The 26,308-nt window shown below is 36.4% G+C and overlaps 1 protein-coding gene across 5 annotated transcripts in view; it reads right to left on the bottom strand.

Moving 5' to 3' along the window:
• Nucleotides 1-1,933: 1,933 nt before the first annotated feature.
• The window catches only part of DYNC1I1 (dynein cytoplasmic 1 intermediate chain 1), a 343,168-nt gene continuing 318,793 nt past the window's right edge, over nt 1,934-26,308 (bottom strand). For all 5 annotated transcript variants that reach the window (XM_033192651.1, XM_033192656.1, XM_033192653.1 and 2 more), the window contains 3 exons: nt 24,993-25,133; nt 20,697-20,822; nt 1,934-2,878 (listed from right to left, as the gene is read on the bottom strand). In XM_033192651.1, coding sequence (XP_033048542.1) covers nt 2,768-2,878; nt 20,697-20,822; nt 24,993-25,133 — 378 coding nt within the window. In that variant the 3' untranslated portion in view covers nt 1,934-2,767. The remainder of the gene's footprint in view (nt 2,879-20,696; nt 20,823-24,992; nt 25,134-26,308) is intronic.

Here is a 26,308-nt window from a genome sequence, read left to right as displayed (position 1 = left end):
CCACATTTCATCTGGGACATTAGCTGGGGTGACTTAAATGGCTATGGACTGGCTGTATATTTCTCTTTATATCTACATGACCACTCCATGGTCAGCTTCTGTGTGGCCTGGAGGTCTCAGGGTAGTTGTACTTCTTACATAGTAGCTCAGGGACCAAGATTGTTTGTGCCAAGAAACCTAGATGGAGGATATACGTCTTCTTATAACCTTGCCCTGGGCTATGGACTGAATGTTTATGCTCACTCCCAAATTCATATGTTGAAACCTAAATTTTCTTTTTTTTTTTTTTCTTTTTTTTTTTTTTTTTGAGACGGAGTCTCGCTGTGTCGCCCGGGCTGGAGTACAGTGGCCGGATCTCAGCTCACTGCAAGTTCCGCCTCCCGGCTTTACGCCATTCTCCTGCCTCAGCCTCCGGAGTAGCTGGGACTACAGGCGCCGCCACCTTGCCCGGCTAATTTTTTTGTATTTTTAGTAGAGATGGGGTTTCACCGTGTTAGCCAGGATGGTCTCGATCTCCTGACCTCGTGATCCGCCCGTCTCGGCCTCCCAAAGTGCTGGGATTATAGGCTTGAGCCACCGCGCCCGGCCGAAGCCTAAATTTTCAATGTGACAATTTTTGGAGGTGGGCCTTTGGGAGATAATTGGGTCATGAGGGTGGAGCCCACATAAATGTGATTAGTGCCCTATAAGTAATGACATGAAAGAGATCATCTCTCTCTCCTCACCATGTGAGGATTCAATGAGAAGACAGCCATCTGCAACCTAAGCAGATGGCCTTCACCAGATATCAGATCTGCCAGCATCTTGACCTTGGATTTCCCAGCTTCCAGAACTGTGAGAAATAAAGTTCTGTTGCTTAAGCCACTCAGTCTGAATACCACAGTATTCTGTTATAGCAGTCTGAATTAACCAAGACATCCTGGAAACCACGTAGCAGTCTGAATTAACTAAGACATAATGGAAACCAGGTAGCATCACTTCCTGGCATTGTATCAATCACATAAGGTCAGCCCAGATTCAACATGGGATGGCCTGCACAAGAATTGGGAACTGCCTTGGAGACCAGCTACCACAGTGGGATATATAAGAACACATGTTCTTGTAACATTTTATGTGCCTAATATAAGTGACTCAGGTCTTTGTACTTTTCACATCATCACTCATTGAATCATTCAATTTGGTCTATCATAATAACTCACGGGTTTTGAATTTTTATTCTTAGGTACTTTACTGTATGACTGTGAAACTTTGTTTCCCAGTACTTTTCATTCAAATGCTTTTAAACCTATTTCAGATACTCATTTGTTATCTATAAAATTTTTATTGTTTACACAGGATTTCAATATCTAAATATTGTAGGATACTTGGAGGAAAGGAATAACACTATTTTAAAAATAATGGAAACCGTACAGTTCAAGGAATCCCTACCAACAAAGCCCTAATGGAAATTCCCTTCCTAAAAAGCCAAAGCCTGTCTTCGAATGTTTTTCATGACTCAACTGCTATTTGTTTTCATTTTCCCTGGGCATAAAATGACCTTTTGAAAAAAAAAGTTTATTAAAGTTGTTTATAGACATATTTCCTAGTCCGATAGTAATAAACATCATTTTTTCTGGTGCAAATTGTTTTTAAAAAGATATGTGTAGGACATTTGGTATTTGTTCATCTTAACCTACCTTTCTTACTCCAACAACTGTCTTTGGGCAAGGGTGGCTTTGGTAAAGGTGAGAAGGAGGAGCTTCCCACAAAACCACACACATTCCCTCATAAAAATAAAACTAGGAGTCTTGGTTTAAGTCCGGCCAGGTTGGCTGCTCAAATAAATTCATGATCGGTCTTTAACATGGCTTTAATGTATCTCTCCCACCTCTTGTCACAGCAGAATTCCAGTCAAGGGTTCCCCAAGCAAAGGATTTACTTACACTGGTGCAGACCTGGTTTGAAACATTTTATTGGCAACACTGATGTCATATTTAGGAACCATAGACTTTTGTCAGACTGTGTTAGTTTCAATGACAAGTATTAGTGGTCAATGATATTTGAAATATTGTTAAAGTACCTAGAAATAATAGGCATTAAAATTCATTTCGTTTACTGCAACAAACCTCTAAAGATTTCATGTCTTCAGTGGAACTGGCATACTGTAATTGTTATTTGGAACTTAATGTAACCTCAACAGCAACAGAGAGAATACAGTCCTCTCATTATGCACATGCTCTAGGATCGTTTATTTTAATGCTTTCAAATAAATACGTTCCATGCAGCACACTACAATAAATAAGGAGCAGCAATGTTCTTCTAGTAAATCCATTCATAATGTGAGTCACCATGTAAAACACCACATCTCAAGTCTTTGGCCCTGTACCATAACATGAGGCACACCACATCTGCACCCAATCATATCTGGCTTCATATGGATTTAATAGGACTATGCCAGGAGTGCATGTAAGCACAAATTTAACCAGAGGTTTCCAGCTATTAAATACAGCTACTAAGTAGTTAAAAGGCAGCAACTTAACCCATAACCCCCCTCCCCTTCATTTTTGAGACAGAAATATAAAGATAGAAATGCTCTGGTGAATTTTGGGTCAGTGGAAAGCATGGTGGGACACATTTAGAATGCTTGGAGCAAAGCTGGCACAATATGGCACCCAAAATGTCACAGCAGTACTGATACTGAATGGACACCGAATACAACAGACTTGACTGCAGATGCTGAGCTCTAGGACACAAAGCTGGGGGCTGCAGTGGGGGTGGCTCATTTCCACTAGGCAGATAACTCAACAGTGCCTTCCTCCTCGCTATCAGCTCTGTTAGCGCGAATCTCCGCAAGGGTCCTGGCAAATCGGGTCCATTCATCATTGTGGGGAACTGCAAGCTGCAAAGCAAATCAATGGAGAAATGATGAACAAGATATCTTTCCTGTCTGAAAGCCCTGAAGCCTGAATGACTATCCCTTTGCCCTCACCCCCTCCAAAGCAGATATTTCCCTTGGAATGTAAAGGAAATCAAATATGCTTCTTTGGATCAAGCGGGGCCTGAGGTGTTGCTCTTTAGCAAGAGAACCATGTCACTCTTGGAAGCAAAAGCACTCACAGAATTTATAAAATTTTAAAACCTATGTAAACTATACAGCTACAGTAGCCACATTAAAGTGCTTTTAGTAATGAAGTTTTTTCATAAGAAGAGCAGACTTACAGTGAACACAGCAAATAAAAACTGCATTATTGACCAAGATTTTCAAATAACTGTATATTTTATTCCTAGTCAATGGTATTAATCCTTTTTCTAAAGTGTTGCTGATGGGGCAGTATGAAGGCAAAAGAATAGCTTATATATACAAAGAAATATTCCTCCTATGAAATAGTACTTAGGCCTTTCCAGTAAGATTTATATGATGATAACTATGAATAATAGTAATAGTAGCTATTATTTACCGAGAGTTCTGTTCTAAGTACATTACATGTATTAACTCATTCATCATAACAATCCTATTGTGCCTCATATTCCTAAATCAGAGGCACACAAAGATTAAATAATCTTACTAAGGTTGCATAGCTAGCAAATATCAGTGTCTTTTTGTTTTTGTTTTTGTTTTTCTGAGACAGTCGCGCTCTGTCTCCCAGGCTGGAGTGCAGTGGCGCGATCTCGGCTCACTTCAAGCTCCGCCTCGCGGGTTCAAGCGATTCTCCTGCCTCAGCCTCCTGAGTAGCTGGGACTACCGGAGCCCGCCACCACGCCCGGCTAATTTTTTTTTTTTTTTTTTTTTTTGAGACGGAGTCTGGCTCTGTCGCCCAGACTGGAGTGCAGTGGCCGGATCTCAGCTCACTGCAAGCTCCGCCTCCTGGGCTTTCGCCATTCTCCTGCCTCAGCCTCCCGAGTAGCTGGGACTACAGGCGCCCGCCACCTCGCCCAGCTAGTTTTTTGTATTTTTTAGTAGAGACGGGGTTTCACCGTGTTAGCCAGGATGGTCTCAATCTCCTGACCTCATGATCCGCCCGTCTCTGCCTCCCAAAGTGCTGGGATTACAGGCTTGAGCCACCGCGCCCAGCACAAATATCAGTGTCAATGGAATCTGGTTATGAGCATCCCTAGCCAGTATGCTATACTGATTCATCAAAAAGGGGATTTATAAAATTTCCAAAATATCTCCTGAGTACAATTCAGTGAGGAGGAAATTAATGCCTCTTCCAATGCAAACTGAATCTATGAATTTTTGTTAGTGGTTCTAAAGGATAATGTTTTCTCCACATAGCATCCAAAAATAAATTGCTTAAAAATATCATGCAAGGATCTGGGATAGAATATTTAAGGATGAGAAACAGGATTTCATAGAAGTCTGAATGCTTTTCATACAGAATAAAATTGATTTAGATTTTAGACGCATTTTCTTGGAGTTTTACCCTATAATATAGTGTAATTCAACCACAGGTACTAGTGCTACAGTACATTATCCACATATTCCATAAACATTAAGAACACACAGGCATCTCAATTAATATACTTTTTAATGAAGAAAGAGGAAGCAAGTAAACTTAAGCTTTGAGATTGCTTCTGCAGCTGGAAAATTTCTCACCACACAGAGCCAAAATGATTAGAACTTAAAATTTTTATTACAAGGATAATATTCTCAAATACTATCTGTCCAAGAAAACTTATTGGAAAGTGGCAACTTCATTATGCAAAGTATATTCTTAAATTAGTGTTCTGGTATTAAGGCTAAATGTTTCAAGTATATAATTCTGGAAATTATATACAGGCAAGGAAAGTAAGTTCTTTGACTTATTTTGCGAAGTGCAGTACCAATAAGAATTCTTACTTGGTCACATGAATGAGTTTCTGAATGGTTAAATGCTACTACAGTTATTGAAATGAATCCAAATTTCTTTGTAGGCAATAACGCAAGTTCACAATAATCTTGAATGATGCTGATAACTTTTTGCTCAGTCTGTTTTCCCTACTTTGGGCTCTTATCCTGTATTCCACGATTCTTCATTTTTCTCTTCAATTTTAGAAAATACTGTACCTGGGAAATGAGGCCCCCAAAATGTATGATAAAAATAAGCTCACAAAAAACATAACCAGCAAAGGGTTGGTATCACATTTACGTAAAAGAATAGGACCCCTATTTCTTTTCTCTCTTCCAACCACTGAGCAAGCCTTTCCAAAAATAACCATGAAACAAAAGCCCAAGAAGAGACAAAAGCCTAATCATGACAACACATTTATAACTTTTTCCCATATAAAGTAAGAATCAAACTAAAGCTGAAATGCCCCATAACTTCATATAACTTCAAATATTGGAGGAAAAAACAGGCCTCAATAGTACACAGTACCTTGCTCATAAAGAGCTGAGTTTTGTTTCCAAACATAAAGCTATATTATTAGTTAAAATGGTACAAATTTAAGTTAATATATGATGACCTATGCAATATTTTATTGATAGCAATGTGTATAACAATAAAATAGGTAAATGTATTTACATAGTTTCACACAGTAGTCATGGCAAGACTGTTCAAAAACAGCCCTAATAAAGATTATGGAACATTAAGGTTTGAATAAATGTCTAGATACAGTTTAGAACATTTACACTATATAAAATTGCACATCTCAAAAATTACATAACTAACTTCTCAAAATTGAATTTTATCAAATTTAAATGTTTCTTTTAAACACACAAAACATAAACCAACAAGTGAACTATATGTGACTTTCTTTATGGGGGTGGGAGTAATAGTGCTGTAATACTAACACATGCCCTTAGAAATATAGATTCACCCAAAAGTGTCACAGTAATCTAACACATCTTGTCCTCTTTCTGATCTGCTGAAGTTTCATTTAGATTGGCAAAATGTTTGAAGTTTGTTTTTTAGGGATATTTGTTTTGCCAAGTCTTTTCCTCTTTATGGTATTATAATTTTCACAGAAATATTTATTTTCTTGGTTCACAAAAAATTCTAGAGTAGAACATGATGAAAACACAATTCCTTCTAGAAACTTGAAATCAATTTATCTACCTCATCCTATTACACTTTTCAACTTGTTGACTGTAAAAAATAACCCAAGGTGATTGTAATGCTAGATTTAGAAGGTGAACTGCAGACTGCCCCATTTTTAGAATTAAATATCACCATCAGGAAGTACTTTAAGTATAATCTTAGCTTGAACGTGTGAATGTGTATTCACAGGCTATTTCTACACCCAAAGTAATAATTTTTGACATTAGAATTACTTGTAGGTAAAACCAAACAGGTGTCCTAACAAACAAGAGGGCCACTCTTTTCACTTTGCTGTTTCCATGACTGTAAACAGCATCCGTTTGGACAGAACTGCCCTTCCTATCCTTGGCAGTTCCTGGCTCTTCTCACCTGGTACTCTCTGATTAGAAATGGCTAGAAAGGAGGCTCAAGAACATAAATGCATTTATGATTTTCTCTAAGAGATTTTTAAATCCCATACTATCTTAATCATTAAATAGGAAAAATCTTTGTTCATGTTTCTTACAGAACAGACTGATCTCATGTCCTACCTTGCATATAAATTTATTCAATACTCATTCAATCAGCATTGATTGAGTACCAATTATATGTCAGGCACTGTGTTTGAATTGAAGATACAATAGTGAATTGTTTTGGAATATGATGACTATGAAATACTGACAAAAATTAATTATGTTTTTTGTAGGTCAAACTGTGTGAATACTGGCAAAAAAAAACTTCACTGACATTAAAATATGAATAGCCTAAAATTTACCTTCCTTCAGTGACAACTGTAACATTTCCTGTTATCTGTTGTGTGTCAAGCAAGTAACAGGGAGGCAAATGGCATGTTAATAACATTGCTTCAGCATCTCTTCAAGTTTCTATTAAGGCATTAAAGGCTAAATCTAGAGCATCACTATGGATTTTTTTTTCTCTGAGAATAATAGCTTAGAATAATTTCCAAACAATTTACGTTTGTGATAGGAAAAAAATTTGTAAGTTATTTTGACCAATTAAAAATGTATAGTTAACTTAAGGGAACACCATTAAAAAAACAAAACAAAACAAAACAAAACAAAACAACTTCAAAAATTGCCCAGCATTGTTCTAAGTCAAAGTGGATCTGGAAACATTTTCTGCCTCTAGATTCATCTCTGATGAAGTCTGCATCATAGGTTAGGGATGACTCAGATATTCCAACTGCTTCATCGACTGAGTTCACCAACAGCCAGTCCATCTCCTGATTCAATGACTGTTTTCTAATGTTTTGCTAAACATATAAAGCACTTTCATGCCAAAGCACTCGAGGTTCAGATTCCTGAGATAATAAAATCTTAACTCTAAGAGAGATCACTTTCTTTTCTTTTCTTTTTTTTTTTTGAGATGTCACCCAGGCTGAAGTGCAGTGGCGTGATCTTGGCTCACTGCAACCTCCGCCTCCTGGGTTCAAGTTATTCTCCTGTCTCAGTCACCCAAGTAGCTGCAATTACTGGCATGCACCACCACACTCAGCTAATTTGTTTTGTATTTTTAGTAGAGGTGGGGTTTCACCATGTTGACCAGGCTGGTCTAGAACTCCTGACCTCAAGTGATCTGCCCATCTTGGCCTCCCAAAGTGCTGGGATTACAGGCGCGAGTCACCGTGCCTAGCCAAGACATCACCTTTTATAGATATGATATGATCCTATTTTTATAGCCAATGAAACTAAGGGCAAAGGTAGTTACTGACGTAGCAATTTGGACATAAGAAAGAGGTAAAATGAACCTCCGATTTGGACAGGAGACTCAAGTGCTGTTCTCATCTTGGTTGCTGGCAATGGTCAGGCACTTACCTTCTCATTGCCTCATTTGTAAAGTAGGGATGATGATGTCTGACCCATTCATCAACAGAGATGTGGAGAGCATGAGAAAGGTAATCTAAGTAAAGGAAGTACTATAAGTTCATCATGGATTGTCATGCATTCTTTTTCTTTAAATTATCAGTCAAATTGAACAGGCTCCCCAAAATGATATGTTTTGTAGCATACATACCCATTTTACAGTATTTTTCTGTTTTTTTTAAAAAAATTCCTTGGGAATTAATTCTGATTGTTATGTGAGGATGTTAAGAAGCAGGGCATAGACCTTTCTTTAACAGGTAGGAGAGGACAGTATAGGGAGCTAAATGATTTGCTAAAGACCACGTAACTTTCATCTGTTAGTGTGGGGCAATCAAGCCTCACCCCTTTGAGAAATGCCAGCATTCCATGACAGAAGGGCAGGCAGGTAATGTGTTTTGAATCACCTGCTCAAAGATTCTAAAGATTGTTTTAAAACTTCTAAGATTCTTGGAAGACAAAAGGTCAACAAGCAAAAGCAAAAGTGCAAAAATTGTGGAAAATTCACGAAAATGTATCATTTTAGCCTCCCAGAGCCCCACCCCTCAGGCTACCCCACTCTTTCTCTGACCATGTCAGGGATCTGTCCCCTCCTCTCTGCCTGAGTGGATTGGAGACTGCCTCTGGACTCGGTCCCACCTCACCCCTGAAAAACTTACTAGTCTAACCCCTTGCTCGCCTTGCCTGGGTGTCCTGTATACCTAAAGGGAGGCACAGATTGTGGAGTAATAACATTTGAGAATGGAGCCAGGGTTGACTTTTTTCCACTTCACTAGCCAGATCCTGCTTTTTTTTTTTTTTTTTTCCCCCAGATTTGCCATTAACTTGCTGTGTGTCTTTAGGGAATGTATGGTTTTAACACTTCTGATCTTTATCTTTTTACTTCCTAATTTGTGTGAAATAAATTATAAGATCCATCTTCTAGGACTGAATATTAAATAAAACAAAAAAATGTAATGAGCTTAACATAGTGCTTGTACATTATAAACCCTGAATACATGATGCTGTTTTTCCTTCTTAATGTTTATTCCTCTCTTCTAATTTTTTTTATTTTCTTGCTTCCTTGCCTCTTCTCTTTCTTCTACTTTCTTCTTTTTACCTATTCAGAGTTGTACTTTTTTTAGAAGTTTACCTTATATTTTATAACATTTTATGTCTTAAATACTCACACAAATAATTTCCTAAGTAGTCAGGCTTTTAATAATAGCTAACTATCATGAATGGGGGACAGGGAAAGAGTTCTTGCAAATCACAAGAATTCTTTCAGAGTTGCTACTTTCCATTGTTCATTTAAAAATCAAGTTTAAAATATAACTATTTATTGTAACTATACACATCCACACACATATGTAGACATGCACTACATATTTTTTATTTTTCACATGTGACTAATCCATCCTAATCCATCTATTTCCTTGTGGCACTTTCCACAGTGGGATTCTTCATTTTTACCTAAACCTGTAAGGATTTATAACTGATGTACATGCTGTTAAAAAAATCAAATGACTTTTTATAACCAAGGTTAAACATGCAAATATCATTCATATGTTCCTTTTTATAATCACATGGCTAATAACCATTTTGAATAGTTCTCAGTCAAATCTTCCTCATTTTTTAGTAATTGCAGCTATAATAATTTTAAATAGCTGCATTATCTGCAGTAACGTTCACCATCCCAATGCAGTATTTTTCATAGTAAAAATATCTGTCTCAGGTATTGCTTACTTTAGTTTTTTTTTTTTAATCTAGCATAATTAAGACGTTAGAAAAGCACTCTGATTTCAGTTGGTTTCTCACATACATGAAGTATGGCCAGCACATTAAGTGAGTAGGACTTTAAGTTTCAAGATAAATATTCCATGGGATGTGTGGCTCATCAGCCTCTTTGTAATTTTTCAGTTAGATGAAGTAATTTTAAAAAGTGTGTGAGACTATCATGTTAACCATTGATTTCCAAGAGATACACGACAATTCACCTCTGTATTAATCTAAAAATTAAACTTTTCTGTTAAGAAGATATCTTACAGATTTCCTTTCACTTTAATACACATTATTTTTTAAAGCATGTACAGAAAATGTAGAAGTGTACATTGGTTTCCACAGAACGACTGCCAACCCCCTCTAAGCTCTAAAAGCCTTTTTAAAAGGACAATTATTAATGGCACCCAAATTCAGGAGATGGTTGACTTACTGGTATACAAATACACGTCTGTGTTCAGAGGAAGCCTATATTTTTTAGGACAATTCCCTTTACCACACACACAGATGGGAGCAAAGTGGGAGGTAATATGCAATGAAACAGCCACTGAACGACCAAGCATACCCGCTTCACATAAATACAGCCCCACTGTATTTAACTCCCGGGAGAGTCTAGCATCACGGCTAACAATGGATGAAACCACGGACCAGAATTCCAAGCCAGAATGCAATATGCAGAGGGTGTAAATATACTACAGTGTTCTACCACAAAAAGATATATGGTATGTAACTTATTTAGAGCAGTTTCAAAGAAGTCGACAAAGTAGGAGTTACATTAGTCTCTCTACAGCACAGTCTGCTATTACCAGTCAATAGGTAAAAAATTTCTGTAAAATTTAGCAACACTCTTACCTATGGTGGACAGATGGTATTTGATTATTTTTGAATTTCTTTTCATCTGGAAATCCCATCTAAGGGAACCCTCATCCACCCATGAAGCTTCAGACCTCTCTGCCAAAGGTCTCTTCCCTCATATCTTTAAAGGAGTGGTTTATTTTTACCGCATTTTTTTCAGGAGTAACACTTTTAAAAAAATCCATTACCACCTAATTAAGGACAGAAATAAAGGTAGGACATAAAAGTCAAAGTAAATAGTAACAAATATGAGTCTCTATCAACTTCAATAAGCCAGTGAATACAGAAAGAATATATATCCTTCTCCTTAAACACTATCTTAAGAAAGTAATATGTAAAATATTTTTCATGTTAAAATTTAGCATTATAGGAAGCATGACAACATTCTGAAGGTTTTACCTTTGGAAGAAAAACAACAACAACAACAACAACAACAACAACAACAACAAATAACCAAAGAGAGTTAATTCACGAAGACCTAAAGATGAATAGTCTTGTTTCACATTTGTATTAAAATCTTATCATCATTTTTTCCTCAGAAATCTTTTAGCCTTATTGTTTTCCTTACTGTTTGGAATAATCTATTTCTCTGCCCAAAAGATGGAGAAAATGCTAAAAACGCTGGTTGATGGACAATAATGAAAAATAAACTTTCTAAACATGGATAACTTCTTTTTCCATAACACAAAAGATCAAGAAAATGGTAGGAAAAAGCAAAAGCATGTGCTACACAAGCTCACCTGTCACATAAGCTACTAAACACATATCCCTTCTTTTCCTGATATTATTAACTATAGGTTTTCTAGTAAATTCTTAGCAACCGCTGCGTCTAAGCAGTTTTGACAAAAAGAAGGCTTATTGCTAAACACCTTAAAAATATTTACCAAGGTAATAAAAGAAATGTCATTCCCTCCTATGGAATGTTTGGGCATAAAAGAGGTATTTTTATAACGCAGTTCATGATTTACCATATCTATAGTGTCCAAAAAAAGCACAATGAAAAGGAAGCATTTTTCCAGTGGTTTGACAACTGTTTGAATCAACTGTTATGCTTTTATTACACTAGTGGCCAACTGCTCACTTTTAAAAGCACAGGCGGGGAGGGAAACTGGGAAAGAGATTGGGGGGAAGGATAGGCACGCTTTTCTAAAGATACTTTCTAAATATCATTTTCCCTGCAACTACAGTTAAGTAATTTTTTTCCTGTGCATCAATCTGTAGCCATCTTGGAGGCTACATCCTGAATGCTCTAAACAATTAAATTTTCCCTTACCTTTTCCTCAAATTTTCACATATGAATCATTCATTCACCCATCAAATATTTACTGGGTGCCTATTTTGTGTCAGGTACTTTGCTAGACTGGGTTATTGTGTTTTAATAGACAATCATCAAATAACCACTTTGTGTACAATTCTGTGGATGTGGTCTTCCAAAGGTTAAAAAAAAAAATCTGAGGAATGTGATAATCAAGGGAGGGCTGACAATCTGAATTTTTTTTTAAGTCACAAGGGTAACTTTTTTTTTTTTAATCATACTAGAAGGTTTTCACTTTCTTATTTATGTATTCACTTTAAAAATATTCATTTATGTTCACTTTCTATCTAAGGGACCTTAATGCTGAGACCAACACAAATAAAAAATTTATTCTGAATATTAAGAGACTATTGGTTGGTTATTAGGAGAAAGAGCTTAGAAATGGGCGACTGTTTTATCTATTAGGTTAAAAGTACGAAATTGCTTTTACAATGTTAGCAATTTGGATATTTCTTAAGTGATAAGTAACTCATGCTTTAAAATTTAAAAGATGTTCTGATAGCTGACGTTCTCAAAAATTCATGTAAGCTTTCCTTGAAAGTGAAATATAATGATTCATTCACTTCCTCACTTTTCAAGTCCAACCTACGTGGTGTATAAATATTTACACAGGAAACATGCATAAGCAGATACTTGATTATGTATTATATTTTAGATATGCCAACAGTAGCACATATACACATGTAAGAAACAACTCCATTCTATACAGGCCAGAGTTAATCTAGATTCACAGATGATTGGAGATACTTCACATTTAGCTTTTAAAGCTGTGATTTGAGGCTACTGCTCTAAGCAGCAATTTTTCAAGATAAAATTTAGCAATTTTGAAATTATAGAACCAAACACAATTTTGTCAGCCATAAAAAAATTAACACTATAATTAACAACTGCTTCATAATCCAAACTGCTATTGAAGATGACAGTTTGAAACCACAGAAGAATTGTGAAGATGATTAATTATACAAACTGGTTTTTCTTTCAGAAGGTTTATATTCATAGATCATTTATCACCAAAATGAGAATATATGAACTTCATTGAATATTGCAAATTACTATACACACATTAATTTGCTGTTTGTAGTATTAGATATTAGGGCTTTCTTTTCATTGAGTCAACTACTCCATAATACATGAAGTCATAAATATTTCTTGTCAATTCAGAAAAAACATTTGCTTGAGAAGATATTAATCCTGTAAGTCCATTTTCATATACTAATGCTACCTGAATAAGCATACTATTTATATAAAAATTAGTTTAATCATGGTCTTTTACATATATAATTATCAAAGTGAAAGCCACTGCTATTACACACACTATAAGATGAATACTTATAACATTAATTGGAATTAATTGCACCTTTTCTTTTTTAAATTAAGCACTTTTCCCAGAAGAAATAAAGTTAATACTAACATTACAATCATAGATTTTATCCAAAATATTTAATTTCAAATACATATAATTTATTATGACAAATGAATTAATATATTATTTCAAAGAGGCTTATTTTATTTAATTACATTTATTAGCATCCCAAATCTGCCCATGCAAATATATCTTTGTGCCCTTTGACTTAATAGCACAGCATTGTGGCTATAACACTAAAAATTCAAGTAAAAACTGAAAAATCTAGTTGAAAATCTTGATGCTTTGTTCTTACGTCATCAACTGCTATCTAGATGTTATAGACAGAACCAGGTATTTGGATTTTAACATTTTATCTGGATGTTTGGTATCACTGGAAGAATTTATGCCTAAGTCTTTTCTTTTTCATGAAGGGAAAATCAAAGGAAGTATTTGGTATCAGCTAAAGAAAATAATATTATTTATCCACCTAAGAATAAGCCAGTACTTGCAAAGGCCTTCAAGAATCCAGGAAATTAACGGCCACACTCACGTAATGAGAAACACCAGTGTTTCAGATGATCATACCTGGATCTTGCTAAGCTGAGACCAACTCTGCTCTTCTGGAGGCTGCAAAAACTCAGCCATGCAATCAGGTTTGCCTTGCGCATGGGACAAAAGCCTTCATAAAGCACAGTTATTAAAACTGGATGATTGCAAATGCAGCTCTTTTTATTAAGGGACTCTTATTTGAATTAACCTCCCAAATCCAAGTTTAACTTTTCAGTTTTTTGTTTTGTACACTCACTTCCTCAAGGAGGAGAATTATTTATATTCAAGGCACAGGCTGCTTATGGAGAATTGACCTAGGCCCTATACTACTGGAAAACATGAAGGAGTTCCACAAAGTAAACAAGTATTGCCTAAGTGTGATCCCCTTAAAAATCATCATTGTATTGTATTTATTTTGTGTCACTCAAACCCTTTTTAGCTCCTAGTACTTCCAGTTTATCAGATGCCACTACATCAAACTGCTGTTGGAAGCATTAAAAAAACGGCCCGTTGAATCTCTTTTCTTTTATTCTTATTCTTGCTGGCTATGAAACCTTATGAGGCACCTATTAACAGTTCTTACATGTAACACCTTGACCATCATTCTAAAATATATTGTGTAGGCCATTTTTCCTGTTGGGGTTACAAATAAACTTTTCACTCCTGATTTTTCGTTTTGGCTTTAAAATATATTCAAACGGACATTTAAAATCATGTTTTACTTTTTTAGCAGTGTTACATTTGATCTCTCATGTTAACCCACATCTTTCTTTTCCAAGAATTTTTCAAGGCCCATATTTCCAATGTTAAATGTATTATACTTATTGAAATTTATAATAAAATGAATACTATTCTTTTGGCCCCCAAATAGTCATATCAAACAAGCTATTTGAAATGCTACCAAAGTTCAGAGTTCAAATTTAAAGATTTATGCATGTTTTCTTAGGTAATTAGTGAATAGGATATCAAATCAATAAAGCTAGGATAAGATTTGTCCATCTCTCAAACCATGGTTTTTAAGTTGCCATTTTATTCTTCAAATCCTACTTTGAGCTGAAAATGATTCTGTAATTTTATCATTTGACTACTGTAAAATATAATCAGGGATTTGAAACCTGTGTGAATTTATCACAACTGCAAACAAAATCTTCCCTGGAAGAGGTTAATGGAAAAAGAAATAATAGGAGGTGGAAGATAAACTGCTTCTTTCAAAACTGGAGCTGCAAACAGCATTCTAACTAATTCAGATAAGCAGCAAACATAGTTGTTAGGGGATATTTATGACAGCCGCATCTGTGTGACAGCACTGAAGCCTTAACAATGGCGGCAGGCTTTCTATAAAACACATCTGCAAGAAAGACAGGTAGATAGGCTGGCTATCAATCATCAGGACACATGAATTATTCTATACATACTGGCCTATGTGCTGTTGAAGTCAGCTCTATATATATAGAAAAGCTTGCTCTTCGGTAATGGAGCCATGGCAATGAGTAATTTTTATTTTTAATTCTTTAAAATGTGTGTTCATACATCATTTGAAAAAAAAACCAATAATACCTCTCTTTTCAGGTATATTAATAGTTAATTTTTGACTTATTATCCTACCCATGTTTCATTTAATTGCATGGAATCCTTCTTATAATCCAAAACAAACAAATTGCATCCCATAGTTTGGAGATTTCTCAAAACTTATTCAGAATCTAGGCTCATTTTTAATTTTGAATCTCAGAAAATTTAAATGGTGCATGCAACCACTGTCTATGTAAATTAACTTTTCAAGGCACAAATAGAATAAAAATTATAGCCAAATAATAAAAAGGGGTCTTCTCTGTCTTTTGTCAGATTCAGATTCGCATAACTTCCATTTATGCTAATGGGAGTTCAGCACCTGCTCTGCAAAGAAAATAGACCCCTATCTGTGAAAATAAATGTGTACAGTGTATTTTCCAGATATAATGCTGAAATCAAACAACCAAAAATGTGAGCTATATAAACACAGCCTCATGTGACCTACCTGAAAACATTGCTGTTTTATATTTTACCTCTTGAGTAATAGGTTGTGGGATATTACTCATGTCTTTGTCATTTAAATGTAACAAAAAGAAAAAAAAAGGGAGATGGACAAACTCAGTCTGGTGATTTCAGTGAGCTCATACACAATCCTATGTTTACCCCTTCAGAAGTTCATAATAAATTGTATCACTAAATCTGGATTCAAGCCACTGCTCTCTGCCATCATCTTAAAAGTCATAGAGGATAAATGTACATAATAAGAGGAAGGCCTGGTCATGGGGGCACTGAGCTGGGGCTCCCTGCAGCCTCAGCTGGGACAGGAGATGAGACAGATGATTGTCAGTGGCTGGTGACACCAGAGTCCCTTTCTGCAATGCCCTAATCAGGGAGTGCCAGGGCTCACAGGAAGGCAAGTCTACCTGGGCTTGAATGGGGATGTTTCCATCAGTGCTCACAGCAGTCTCCCTTCAGGGAGATCTCAAGAATGGTGTGATCAGAGAAAGGCTGTCCCACTCCACTCCAACTGGGGTAGGCATCTCAGAGATCTTTCCCCAAATTATATTATTAATACATTTTTCAGGTAAAACTATGATGTGATCAAAACAGAGTTGTGGGAGGTGAACTGGGATCTTCAGCATGGCTTTAGCTCTATATGTACCTTGATGTTTATAATGGTAGAGTCATGGCCCTTCTCACTAAACATTTTTAAATAGTTTTAAGAAATAGGTAATGAGGCCGGGCACAGTGTCTCACACCTGTAATCTCAGTACTTTGGGAGGCCGAGGCGGGTGGATCACCTGAGGTCAGGAGTTCCAGACCAGCCTGGCCAACATAGTGAAATCCTGTCTCTACTAAAAATACAAAAATTGGTTGGGTGTGGTGGAGTGTGCCTGTAATCCCAGATACCCTGGAGGCTGAGGCAAGAGAATTGCTTAAACCTGGGAGGCCGAAGTGCGCCATTGCACTCCAGCCTGGGCAAGAGCAAAACTCTGTCTCAAAAAAAAAGAATAAAAAGAGAAATAGGTAATGAGAAGATTGTAGTGTGTCCATCCATTTAACTACATTTCTAGAGCTTTCTCTTTCTTCCTAATGATCTAGGTTACGGCATTTTTTTTTTTTTTCTGATTTGCCTCATGAGTGGCACTAAGAGTAACACTCTAGTGGACAGGACCGGCTACGTAATTTGCAGGGTTCAGTGAAAAATGAATATGTGGAATTCCTTCTTGGCAAATTTTTAGCAATTGTAAGACAATGACCCAAACTCAGGGATCCCCTAAGCACGGGACCCTATGCAATTGCACAGGCCTATACTCTTCAAGACAGCCTCACTTGTGGAACAGGGTCTTGGCAAAAGCTAGCCTACAGGCCGCTCTTTTCTCCCCAGCTTAGAAGAAGTCTCCTCAAATCAACACTGGGAGAATGAATGCAAGATGTCTTCCCACAGACATCTATTCAACGTACTGAGGAAAATGGACCAACACTGTGTGCTCTAAAAAACCTACCATCTACTTTTTAATATAGATTGTATTACAAAGCCTATCTAAAAGCATTTTGTCTTCTTTCTAGAGGGTTCTATAAAGCAAGGTTTTCTATCTAAAGGCTAGCATGACCGTGGTTACTAGTTTCGTTTTAATAAGGACCAGGGAACAAATTTTGAATATTGGTAAATGGTAGCAGAGCCTACTGGCAATTTAGTCTTCAATGCCATATTTGTTTCTTCTTAAATAGCTCTCTGCTCAACCATCCTCCCTGCAGTCAGTCATGTACCAGCCTTAGATAGGACCTCTAATTCCAAGTGGGCCACCCTGCCGTGAAGCATTCCATCTGGCCTTTCACAGTTTAGGTGATTTGGAAGACTGAGAAGGCACTTGTCCAGAGGGTACACTTCTCTTTAAGCACAGTTATGTTCTGTCAGTTCTGGGCTGGTGAACGATCCTATAGTAATCACAATAACGGCAGCATTTGCCCTTAAGGGATCTACCTCTTTCAGAAGCAGGCTGCAGCTAAGCCTCAGAGGTAGGGAAATAATTTTTTCTTTTAGTACATGGTGCCTCTACAGACTAGGTCTTTAGCGATTTAGAATAAAGCTTAGTGGTGACAGAGAGAAACATAAAAATTCCCCTTCTCCCCAAATAAATATAATTTATAAAAATACTTAGAAAAAAACCACAGTTCAGGCAATTATTTTGTTAAGTCTGAGTTTTTCTGAGCTATGGATTGCTTTGTATATGATCAACAATTTTACCTAAAGAATTGTTCAAGTGTATAAGCTTATCCTGATTTCCGGTCATTCAAAGAAGGGCTAGAGATTGTAATATTACCTACTCTCAATCAAATAGTATATCCTTTCTTTTTCTTGGTAGTGAATTTGTAGGGATAAACAACCCTACAAATTGTTTGGCCTATTATATGTCACAGAGATTTTTCTATAGCCTGTCTAGACTCCAGACAATAGGCGAGACTGGCCTATAGTTGCAGACATTTCTATAGTCTGTAATATCACTTAGAAAAGTAAGGGCAATAACATAAAAATGAAAACCAGCCTGACCTGCCAGTACGATAGTAGAAATATGAGTATAACAACACTTTGCAATTTAGAAATGATGATAGCATCCTAGAAAGAAATTTTAGCAGCCACATATCAGCCAAAGCAACTTTTGTGAAATCATATATACTCACAAAATATGTCATATTCAAGTAATTCTGTCCAAAAGCTATAAAATCACTTTTATTGCAGAAAATTCTGTATATATGTCATGTTGTGTTTTCTTATTGCATAGAGACTGTGTATGAATGTATGTGTGTGCATATATATAGTGTGTGTATATATAATATTTAAGTTAAAATAAAAAGACTTTTCAAAAGGCCTTTTAAAATATAAAACAGATTGTTAAACTATTCTGTTTTTCAGTCCTTTTAGAATACAACAAAGAGGGATAAAATAATTATATTGTATAATTAATATATTGTATATAATTGTATTGTATTGTATATAATATATTATATATAAATTGTAAATAATATATTGTATAAACAATATATTGTATAACTCACTTAAGTGAGTTAAGGGACATTATGTATATGCAAAGGAGGTAGAGCAAAAAGTTTTTACATTTTATCTATTTTCTGCCATTGTGTCTCTGAGCATGTCTTCATGTCTATTTCTCTCCCACAATTACACTTGTTATAAACAAAGGAAAGGAAAAGGAAGAAAGGAAGAAAAGACAGAAAGAGAGAAAAGCCTTTTTTTTTTTTACATTCTCCTTTGCTCTTTTTTATTTTTTAGGAAGTGACCAATAAAGAATATCTGTTTTTGTTATTGTCATTTAGTTTTACTTTGATGAAGGCCATGAGAAAGATACATTAAACCTAAAGAATACTCATTTAAGAAAAAATACTGCTGTACCACTACTGGCGGTATTTCCGACTCAGAGGGTATTCTCTTTCCCAAAGACTCCAAAGTATATCGATAGTCACCAGACCATTTGCATCTTCATCATTGGGGCCAATATTAACAGAGTTTTTGTCACTGTTGGAACAACTCAGCTTGTGGTATCAGTAGTCAAGGGGGTGTCAAATGAAATAGATAACATGCAGTAAAAGAAAGAGATTGTTTTTTCACTTAGAATTATGCATCCAGAATAGAAAACTTCCATTTCTAAAGTCATTCGGTTTTTGTCCCTGGCTGAATTTTTAAAAGCACCATCTAGCTTGTTTCAACATAATCAACTGTACCATATAGCAGTGTAAAATATGTCATCAAAAGTTCCATTGTAGAACAAACCATTTAGGATTGCCAAATTTATAGAATGCTGATTGATGAAACCATAAAGAACCCTTCTCAGTGTGATCAGCTAAACCCATCCACCAGGCACTCACAGAGTACTTTCTAGGTCTAGGATGCTATGCATACAAATGTGGTATATTTTCCCCCGGAATGCAAATGTTAGATTATCATATTATGCCAAAATAGCATTACATAACACTCTTATTTTGTTTTGCTTGAAAGTTCAATATTTTCTTTTCCTTTAAGGAAAAAATTCTTTATCTCACCAGAAATGAAGGTTTTGGTCAACACTTTCTCATATAGTAAAAATAAACAGACAATCTTAAGTACAACTGACTGATAATGTAACATTAAATTAAGATCGTATACAAATTCAAGGAGATTTGTCTGAAATAAAAGATGTAATTTTTTTTTTTCCTTTTTTACATGCCACGATGTTCAGGAAATTTTGAATATCACCAAACAGCACAAAATTCTAATTAATCTCATTTTCAATTGGCTACGCTTTAATTAAAGAAAAATAGTACATATATTAATTGAACATACCAACCAAAACTTGACTTTTCAAGTAAACAAAAATTTCCAAATTCAATTTTAGCATGATGTATTTGGCAAACTTTTCTTCCTTTTTCTTGAGATGGAGTCTATCTGCCACCCAGGCTGGAGTGCAATGGCGTAATCTCGGCTCACTGCAACCTCTGCCTCCTGGATTCAAGTGATTCTCCTGCCTCAGCCTCCCAAGTAGCTGGGATTACAGGTGCCCACCACCACGCCTGGCTAATTTTTTCATTTTTAGTACAGACAGGGTTTCACTACGTTGGCCAGGCTGGTCTTGAACTCCTGACCTTGTGATCCACCCACCTCAGCCTCCCAAAGGCTGGGATTACAGCCATGGGCCACCTCGCCCGGCCTTTAAACTTTTCATTCTCATGAAATTAGTGGGAAGTGCCACTCTCCATCACAGGATGATGGGACATTCTACAGCACTCTAAAAGGAGCTTAGATCATTAACATAAGTGTCCTGTGCATGGAGACAGAAGATCAAATTAGGCCCTAAGGAAGTCTCGCCAAACTAGCACTGAAGTCAATGGAAATTTGCAAACATATTATAGAGGGTCCTTGTGGCCTACAAGGTCTTGCCAATAATTTCACTAGGTCTCTAAAGTAGATATACAAGTCAAAACAATAACAACAACACAAACAAATACACATGTACCTCTCCAACATCATAGACCCAAATACGGCCTTCCGAGTCCCCAACAGCAACTTCTTTGCCGGCTTGGGCCCAACGAACACGGTTTAGGGCAGATGCTCCCTCAATGGCCACACTTGCTGTTGGAACCTGCCAAAGGGTTTACAACAGAATAAGAGAATCTCTGAATATGAATTTAAATATACAAATTTGCAATAATACGTTTAACTGGGTGAGTCACCAACTGCCTTCAGGTGCATGAAGTAATATTCATCCCTTGTGCTGGGGGAAAAAGGGCTCATTGTTCTTAAATCATATGCTCCACTGAATTAAGGGGTAGAGAGAAGAGACATTTTAACAAAAAAAGAAAAGGAGGGAGAGTCTTTTTATATAGTCACCGGGCAGTAAGTGGCATGGATATTTCTTTGGATTATGACAAGTGTACATCCAACAAAAAATACAGGAGCTAAATGGGATCCTTCCCCATCGGGTCATAGTTTATGGACAGATGGAGAGAGAGAGATCTCAGGATTTACCAAAATTAAGGATACTAAAAAGGCAGAAAGGGGGTGTGTGGTGGAATAAAAGTCATATTAATGTAAGTCTTCGAGGAAAATGTAAACATATGTGTTGATCCTTCAAAACCTCATCGGGGAGGAGATGATCAGAAGAAGAAAGGAAAACATAAAGGTAAAAAAAAATTTCAAAAAACTCAAATTATCTCTCTCTCCCTTTCTCTCTCTTTTGTTAAATCTGTCTTCCTCCCTCTGGCAGTACCGAAGTGTAATAAGCAATCTACAACTTTGGCACTATCTCCAGGGTGACATCGTGATAGAATACAGCCACCGACTCATAGAAAATGCCTTGTATCTCCTTTAATAAACACTTCAAATCTAAAAGCATTGATAATTATAATAGTAATAATAATTAAAGTGAACTGGAGGTGCTGCAATGGAACCTGTAGTATTTGTTCCAAGAACCTCAGTATTTGGAAAGACTTTTTAGTGTGTCTACCTCTCTTCCATTATCTGTTGTGTGAAAGCTTGTCTTCAAGGTTAGAAGTTTATAATTGACATAAAACTCAGATCTCTTGAGCCTTTTACAAGAATGTTGAATAGGAAATGACAACATGCCATTAAGAAAGGAAAAGGTAAATATTAAAACAAAAAGAAAAAATATGGTGAAAAGGGGGCCACTAAGATCATCTCATGCCACTGTTTAAGACCTGTGTCTAATAAAAATGTCACATTAGAATGGAAACACAACATGTACTGTGGCTTAGTACCACTGGCATTCTGTTATTCAGGGAATTGAAACCATCTGTTTATACAAAATTATTGACCCAATACCTATCTTTAAAATAGCAATAAAAACTCCATCATATGTAAGAATCTATGTTTAAACTTAATCTTGAAATCAATAAAAATTCTTTCACCTGCTTAAATCACTGTATGTCAATTGTGAACAACAACAACAAAAAAACCAAAAGTTCCCGGCTCATTTATTTTTTAAAAATACACAATTTCTATAATAAAAGTACCTGCTGTGCAAGCTAGAGTCTGAATTTTTAACCAAATCTATCAAAGGCTGAAACAATGTGAATTTAGATGGATCATAATTCTGTCAATACATTTTATTATTACTGTGCTGCCCAGAAAACAAATCTGTGATTCAGCTGTAGACTCTTCAAACTTAATTTTTAATACCACAATTTAGAAGGTTCATACAGGATTCTTACTTAATTCTACTACCTAATTCCATGAACAATCTGATATTGAATAGAATTAGGTAATCTATGAACAATCTTAAAAATAGAATAAAATGTTTAATCTTAATATGAATATAACAAAAAAAAACCGAAAATAAACTAACATTGTGACACATTTAAAATAATGCCTAATACATTTTCAAGAATTTTATTTATTTGGAATATAACTACTATAACAAACTGAAACAGTATTTTAAACATTTAAAAATAGATTCTTCTCATAGATATTATAAATGATAGAAAATAATTATCACAGCCTGTATTATGCTAGAAAATTCATAAATGCATGAAGAAAATGACAAAATATATTTGCATTAATCTGATCAGTAATGACTTTTCCAAAGTTGATGAATAATAAAAAACAATTCATATGTTCTCTCTGTCTCTTATTTTGTATTTTGTTTCACAAATATTTCCACAGTTTTCCTGGCTCAGTCATTTTAATTGCAAAGACAAGATTCATATATCATAAATTATTACATTAAGCAGTAGAAATCAGAAATACAGAGATGGGAAACATGAACTATCCTTGCATAGGAACAGATGGAATAACTTGGTCCAAAAATGTAATAATATGAACAACAACAACAAAACATACTGCTGTACTATAATTCAGATTTTTTAAGCAAATCTAGTTTTTAATCTGACAAATATTTGAAAAATCTTGTTCAACTTGCCAGAAGGCAAAAATGATTTGAAGGTTTTAAAAAGTGTTCGGTTAATTACTGGATTTGAGCTGGACTCAATGTAACTCTACTATTATTGTGAAAGCAGAATTATGTTTACTATAAAACTAAACAGTTTGCATGACCAAAACTGATTTTAAAAACATGTTTAGCTATAAAACTCTTAGGTGGTTGTCTCTTGATACCTAGAGAGAGAAGGGAAAACAATTACTTTTATCAATGTTGAGACATTACTTTCATTTTACCTAAAAAAAAAATTTTTAAAGAAAAACAGTTACATAGGAATTATTAAGGAGTTTGTAGAACACTCACTCTCCCTTCATATGCACTGTAGTTGGGTATCACCTAAACATTATCTCAACTAAGCTGGATTTCTAATACAGCGGTCTCCTAAGTCAATCAGGAAAATGTTTTTTTTTTTTTTTGGTTGCTTTAAATGAACGAATTTCTCCTAGCAAATAGAAGCAATATGATTTTAATAAACAGTGATGAAGACTCTGGGAAACCCTTACAATATAGGGTAATAACATCTTTCTAATAAAAACAATAATGTTATAAACATTCCAATATCCAAATGATGGGGCATTTCACGTACTCATGCCTTTTGGTTATTTTCAAAGATGCTTCATTACATAACTCTTTCTTGTTACAGAGTTCTTGTAGCTAAAAGGAAAAACAGACTCAAATTGAAAGATTTTTAAAAGATAACTACTTGGCAGCGATTATAGGTGTCTATACCCTTGAAGATACAACGAGTCAATAATAACACCTGAAGAATATTTCCCTGCCCCCTCCCACACATATGCAAAAAAAAAAAAAAAAAAAAAAAAAGGGAGGGAAGTATGCTCCTCCTCAGATCCTCCAGCTGTGGGCTTCCTAATTAAAAAGGCTGAGCTGTTTCCTGCTCAAAACACTTCAAAAGACCTTTCTGCTGTTCTCCACTTGACATATAGTTTGCAGCACTTGTTCCTCTTACTTGTCCATTCTTATTTATAGAGAGCTTTCTTGGGTCAGAAACCAAGAAGTGATGCAGAGACCATTTTATTTTATAAAGTTGAAGGACAATAATATTTATGTTTAAAAAAAAAAAAACTCAAAACATCCAAGTAGCTGAATTAGCAACTCAATAATTTTGCAAGACTGGCAAAAAGAAACAATGCATGTGGCATAGTTTTTAAAACATACAATTTTATAGCATAATTTAAAACAGTATTACTGGCTGCTTTTTAAAATAAATGGGTACTTTCACTTACTGTAAATGTGACATGTTAAAATCTCTTAAAAAAATACTGAGTTTGATATTCATGTTCAAAGTTAGAGGCTGTTGTAAAAGTCTGCCTCTGAGTTTGATATCTTAGACAAGGAATATTTACCTTGGTACAAATCAAATGGATGAAAGATCTAAACAAAAAATAGTCAACAGAATCGTCTTTTATGGATTCAAAATAGAAATGGTGCAAGTAGCAAACACTGACAACCCCTTTTAAAAGCCCAATCTAAAAATCAACGTCCACAAAAGCTTTCTTTTCCAAGTGTTTGCCAGTAAAGTTATTTCAACACGGCTCTGACAAATGCCTGTGTGTACTGTCCCATAGGGAAAAGGTGTGAACGCATAACGTTTTGCTCTATGCAAAAAAGGGTGGTTAATTGTCCAGGAGCTGCCACCGTTTAGGGATGAAGGGAGATTTTTGGCCAATGCATCTGCCAATTCCCTTCAGGGTAGTCAAGAATGGGGGGCCGGCAACCCTGCTGCAATTGGAAGGTCTGTCCAAAAAAGGCCGTTTTAGAGAAAGAGGGAGAGACTGCGAGTGGCCGACTGCGCCCCCCTCCCAGCCCTCCGGCCCGGGCGCCTGAGCCGCCGCTCACCTCGGTGTCATTGTTGAGGTTCCAGAGGTCCAAGCGCCCCATCCCGTCCACGCAGGCAAAGAGCGCGGGATGCACGGGGGACCACATGACATCGTACACATAGTCTGCATTGTCTTCAAAGGAGTAGAGCGGCTTGTTGTGCTGTAAAGCAGAGAGACCGTGAAGACTTTGTGGCGCTGCTGCTGCCTCGGGCTGTCTAGAGAGCCTAATTAAAAACTTTGCACATTCACAAAGTGTCATAAAACTTCCCGAGATGAAAGTCCTCGAGAAGGTGAACCGGAGCTTTAATGTGACTAGAACTGTCCAGTGGCATAAATAAATACCGGGGGGAGAGGGGGCCTCTGAAGGGGCTGGGGGCTGGGACCGGGGGTGGGGAGGCGGTTTCAGACACAGTCGTATGAGGCATTCCAGACAGGTGGACGGGATTGCCCATTAATTCGGAATTCTCTCCCGGCAACGCTTTGCAAGATGCTCGGAGCCTAAACCCAACCGTGGTCGGCCCGGCTTGGACCCGCTGGGATGTTCTGAAGCCCCGGCGGTCCCGACCGCCCCGAACCCTTTCATTGAAGGCAACCCCTGCCACCTCGTGGTCCTCATCTGTAGCTGCAACAGCTGCTGCTATCTGCAGTCCAACTCTAGGCCAAATTCACATTTTAAGGGTTCTTTTGCAGCGAGGAAAGCGTACAAATATTTTAAAGAGGATTAGTGCTCTTCCAGGAGGTAATCATTTCGTGATCCTACGCCTTTAGTCTCTCTGCATAGGGTCAGCTCACCCCAATCAGTTGAACTAGTGTGTCTCATTGAAGTGCCCCTGAACCTCTGTACAAAATGAACCGTATTGCTAGATCACCCAGTGTTTTCAGAATCCCGAAAATTGACTTTCGGGTGTTGGGGGTGTGTGTGTGGAAATGCGTTAACAAACCCCGAGTGCATACAAATGCTTCCACTCCAGAGGGATACAATAAATTAAAATGGCACTCTTGATTTCCAGTGAATATTGTCACATCAAAATAGCACAGAAGTCAGAGGCAAGTTTGAAAGTACACCAGAAATAAAACGTAATTGGACTTCATGAATTATTCATTCCATCTGGCTTGTCTTATTCTAATTTCTGCATAATGGCTTTACTAATCCCTGATCAATTAATGTAAAATGAAATTTAAATGATAATGAAAGCCCTAGAGATAAAAGAAATTAAGTATTCTTATATCCTCTGACAGAAATCTAAACAATGGGAGTTTTTTTCCCCAATGTCTTCTTCATCCAGTCAGCTGTCTGTATTCTCTTCATGGGTTCCACTGAGTGCCTGTAAAGGC

This window comes from Trachypithecus francoisi, unplaced genomic scaffold (assembly GCF_009764315.1).
Source record: "Trachypithecus francoisi isolate TF-2019V2 unplaced genomic scaffold, Tfra_2.0 Lachesis_group4, whole genome shotgun sequence".
NCBI lineage: Eukaryota > Metazoa > Chordata > Mammalia > Primates > Cercopithecidae > Trachypithecus > Trachypithecus francoisi.
This window is presented reverse-complemented; position numbering and strand designations above follow the sequence as displayed.